The sequence below is a fragment of the Nicrophorus vespilloides genome, unplaced genomic scaffold (assembly GCF_001412225.1).
Source record: "Nicrophorus vespilloides isolate i.1.1-1 unplaced genomic scaffold, Nicve_v1.0, whole genome shotgun sequence".
In the NCBI taxonomy this organism is placed as follows: domain Eukaryota; kingdom Metazoa; phylum Arthropoda; class Insecta; order Coleoptera; family Silphidae; genus Nicrophorus; species Nicrophorus vespilloides.
In genome coordinates this window covers 1-4,604 of record NW_017098898.1, presented here as the reverse complement: position 1 = coordinate 4,604, position 4,604 = coordinate 1, and the positions used below count along the sequence as shown (strand labels likewise).

Below are 4,604 nucleotides of genomic sequence, written 5' to 3'. Positions count from 1 at the left end.
TTAATACTATTCAATACGATTAATTTTTATAATATTACAATAAATACTTAAAAATATTAATTATTAATAAATTAAAACTGGGTTTGGGATCTAAAAAAAAATAAACATTCACTGGGGAATTAAAGGTACTAAAAATCATTAATAAATATCTCCAAGTATCTGCTGAATCTCGTAAAAGTTGATTTTGTCTGAGAAGGTCTGCTCTTGGTTGGAAGTCTTGTCTTCAACTGGACTTACTTCGTTCACTGTTTGGTATTGTTCGGTGCATTCTTGGTTCTTGTAAATTGGGGTTAGAAAGTGTGAAGAGTTTGGGTTGTACCATGATGTTGATGGCATTTGTGTGAGCTGGTTTTGGTCTAACATCGGCGGAGAGTTCATGGCCGTTGCCATACTCGCAGCAACTCTAGCATTCTCCTTCTTCTCCTTCATTCGGCGATTTTGGAACCAAATTTTGATCTGCTTTTCCTGCAGATTTAGCTCCAATGACAGGCTGTACCTCACCGGTCTGTTGATGACGGGCATCTTCTTAAACGTCTCCTCCAGCTTGCTCAGCTGGAAAGACGTAAACGAGGTGCGTACTCTCCTCGGTCTTGTTACTCTTCCAGCGTTTTCTCTAGCTTGCTCTTGTGCCATCTAATTATAAAGAAAACAGCAATAAACAAATTAGTTAGCAAAATATTAAAAAAAAAACGTTTTTGTTGATCAACGATCATAGTTTTTATATTTAATTTGATGTCAGCTATTAGTGTATATAACCATTTTTTTTAAATAAAATGCTGAAATTTCTCCCAAATCAAAGATTTCTTTTTACAAATTGTCTTAACTCGTTTAAACTTTCATATTACCATCAACCTACACGTTTAATTGTTAAATTTAAGAACAAAAATATGAAAGTTAGAAAAAATATATATGTACAAGGAATATATTTAATAATAAAAACGATATAAGTTGATTCTAAAATATTTTACGTTTTTTTTAACAACAACAATGTAATTAAAATATTTGCCGAAAATTTCAACCTGAACATTTTAATTTCCAATAGTTTTATTGTAAAATTTAACAATCAGCCTATGTAAATCTTAAGTTATAAAAGTTTTAAATTTTATGATAAAAGTCGTACGAAAAATTAAGCTGGGAATTTGTTATGGTGTGACGAATTCCATGAAAACTTTCAGTTTCGGGCTTTTAATTTACAAATAGATTTTCCGTTAAAAAATTGTTGTTTCTCTTCAATTTTATTAACGTTTGTTTTCTATATGGAAAATTTTACGTTGGCTATTTGAAAGCAAAAGCAGTGTTTTGTTTAAACAATTGCAATACGCAGAGATTGCGACGCTGAAAAGCGCCGTTTTCGTGACCATATAAGGAATTGTTTATGTGTTCGCAGCTGCAGATGATTCATCGCGACGTTTTAGAACCGCTGCGATTCATCGTGTCGTAGATCGGGCGTTTTCGTAACAACGAATTAAGAATTGTTTAAACAATTGCAATGCGCAGCATTCGCTGATTCATCGAGACGCAGAAAAGCGACGTTTTCGTGACCATATATGGATTTGTTTAAAGGTACGCAGCGATCGCTGATTTATCGCAAATGCAAGAAATAATAAGAAATATTACAGGATGTATGTTAATTACAATATAGTAAATAAATTTATTAATTTAGATTAAATTTTATAGAAAAAATCTACTATATTTACAACTTTTGTCATAAACAAACTAAAAATCTTAAGAGAAATATTCGTTTTATTCCATTTTACCAGTCCAGATCCACAAATATACTTGATTCTTTTGCTTTCGTTTTTGTTTGTGTTTTTTTTTTAGTTTCAGGTAAAATTGTGTTGTTTATTTTTTTTAATGAAAGTATAATCTGCAACATCAAAAATCAGGTGAGTCTATTCAAATCATTCACTTTCTTCGAACTAAATTAATAAATTTGTCTAAGATCTAAATCAAATTTACTCATAATTTTTATTTTCTATTATCACACATCGTATAAATATCAATTAATACTTGAATGAAAGATAAATATACAGTCTTTCTAATGAGCCATTCTCTAGATTTTCTGTAATTCATTTTCAAAATTTTACAATTATTTCTTCAAGCTACAAAAATTGAAATGTTTTTACGTTATATTATTTTTCTCAATTATCACTAATCGCACAAATATCAATTAATACTTGAATGAAAGATAAATATACATGCTTTCTAATGAGCTATTATCAAGATTTACAACTTACATGGATTTTCTGTAATTCATTTTCAAAATTGTAAAATTATTTCTTGAAGCTACAAAAATTGAAATATCTTCACGTTATATTATTTTTCTCAATTATCAGACATCGCACAAATATCAATTAATACTTGAATGAAAGATAAATATACAAGCTTTCTAATGAGCTATTGTTGAGATTTACAACTTACATGGATTTTCTGTAATTCTTTTTCAAAATTGTAAAATTATTTTTTGAAGCTACAAAAATTGAAATGTCTTCACGTTTTATTATTTTTCTCAATTATTACACATCGCACAAATATAAATTAATACTTGAATGAAAGATAAATATACTGTCTTTCTAATGAGCTATTATCGAGATTTACAACTTACATGGATTTTCTGGAATTCATTTTCAAAATTGTAAAATTATTTCTTGAAGCTACAAAAATTGAAATGTCTTCACGTTTTATTATTTTTCTCGATTATTACAGATCGCACAAATATCAATTAATACTTGAATAAAAGATAAATATACAGGCTTTCTAATGAGCTATTAGCGAGATTTAAAACTTACATGGATTTTCTGTAATTCATTTTCAAAATTGTAAAATTTTTTCTTGAAGCTACAAAAATTGAAATGTCTTCAGGTTATATTATTTTTCTCAATTATCAGATATCAAATTTTTATCAATTAATACTTGAATGAAAGATAAATATACAGGCTTTCTAATGAGCTATTGTCGAGATTTATAACTTACATGGATTTTCTGTAATTCATTTTTAAAATTGTAAAAATATTTCTTGAAGCTACAAAAATTGAAATGTCTTCACGTTATATTATTTTTCTCAATTATCACTCATCGCACAAATATCAATTAATACTTGAATGAAAGATAAATATACAGGCTTTCTAATGAGCTATTTCTAGATCTACAACTATCATGTATCATGGATTTTCTGTAATCGCACAAATATCAATTAATACTTGAATTAAAGATAAATATACAGGCTTTCATTTTCAATTTCATAGAATTTCAAAGCATTTTCATTTAATTTTCGAAAGATAAATATACAGTTTTTCTAATGAGCCATATCATGGATTTTCATAGATCTACAACTATCATGGATTTTCTGTAATTCATTTTCGAATTTGACAAATTATTTCTTGAAGCTACAAAAATTGAAATGTTTTCACGTTATATTATTTTTTTCTCAATTATCATAAATCCCACAAATATCTATTAATACTTGAATGAAAGATAAATATCAAGTAGTTTTTCTAAATGAAGAACAATATTTTCATTAATTAGAAATAACGATATTAACGAAAGAATTGTACAAAATTCTATTTTCTTTTTCTCGAAAGAGCCAAAGACCAAGTAATAAAATAAAGAAAATTTCAGTAGCTTTCAGATTTCTAAAGCCAAAATGTATTGGGACTTCGGTAAAAGCAAGATTTCTAAGCCTGCAATAAAATCAGCTTGAGACGTACTTTTCCTGTGCATTTTACAGGCACAAAACACTTTTACTGCTCTCTCAATAGGGTTTTAAATCTGCAAGATTATCACTAAGAAAATTTCTTGGGAGTTTTTACAATATTTATTTATTTTTTTTTGCATTCAAATTTGTTTATGCATCTATTGAAAATTTAAATGAGTTGAAGATGTAGGAGGAGATCCCAAGTATGGTTTTTAGTATGCTTTTCCACTTGACTCTCTGCATGATGCACCTTTATGATTGCTAACAACTTTTTGAATTTGTTTAAACAAAAATCAAAACTGAATCTTCAATAAATTAGTGAATCAATGCACGAATTTAACTCATTTTTACTTAAGTTGTATATTATTATGATTGCTAACTTCTTCTTGATTTTAAGCACAAATTTAACTGATTTGTACTGCAAAATTGAATATTCTTGGGATTAGTGAATCAATGCACAAATATAACTCACTTTTACTGAGGCTTTTTAACAATAATTTAGAAATTTGTCTGTAGTTTTCCTTCGAAATTTGATGTTATAAAAATTGACGCTCAAAAAGTTGAGTTTTTTTTCACATTTTAGTGATTTTCTCCAAAAATCAGATTTCATCCAAAAGACGCTTAAAAACGCTGAATGTTTGGGGAATATAACAAGTATTTACATTACTGTGGTTTCATCCATTTTTGGCCTTCAAATTTTAGTCTTTCAAAATTTGTGTTTCCTAGAAAAAAATAATGTTATTTTTTGCTGGTGAGAAAACCGATAATAAAAGTTGGTTTGACTCCTGCCACTCGGCACCTTTCTGAGTAAAATATAGTAAATTTCAGTAGCTGCCAGACGTTTGGAGCCAAATGGAAACGTTGAATGCTTGCAATAAAACCATTTTCAAAGGTATTTTTTCTAAACATA

At 28.1% G+C, this 4,604-nt stretch overlaps 1 protein-coding gene across 1 annotated transcript; it reads right to left on the bottom strand.

Annotated features, from left to right (window-relative positions):
- Nucleotides 1–138: 138 nt before the first annotated feature.
- On the bottom strand, nucleotides 139–633 carry LOC108563476 (homeobox protein ceh-1-like). Its single transcript, XM_017922159.1, has one exon. The coding sequence runs from the start codon at nucleotides 631–633 to the stop codon at nucleotides 139–141; it is 495 nt and encodes a 164-aa protein (XP_017777648.1).
- Nucleotides 634–4,604: the final 3,971 nt, after the last annotated feature.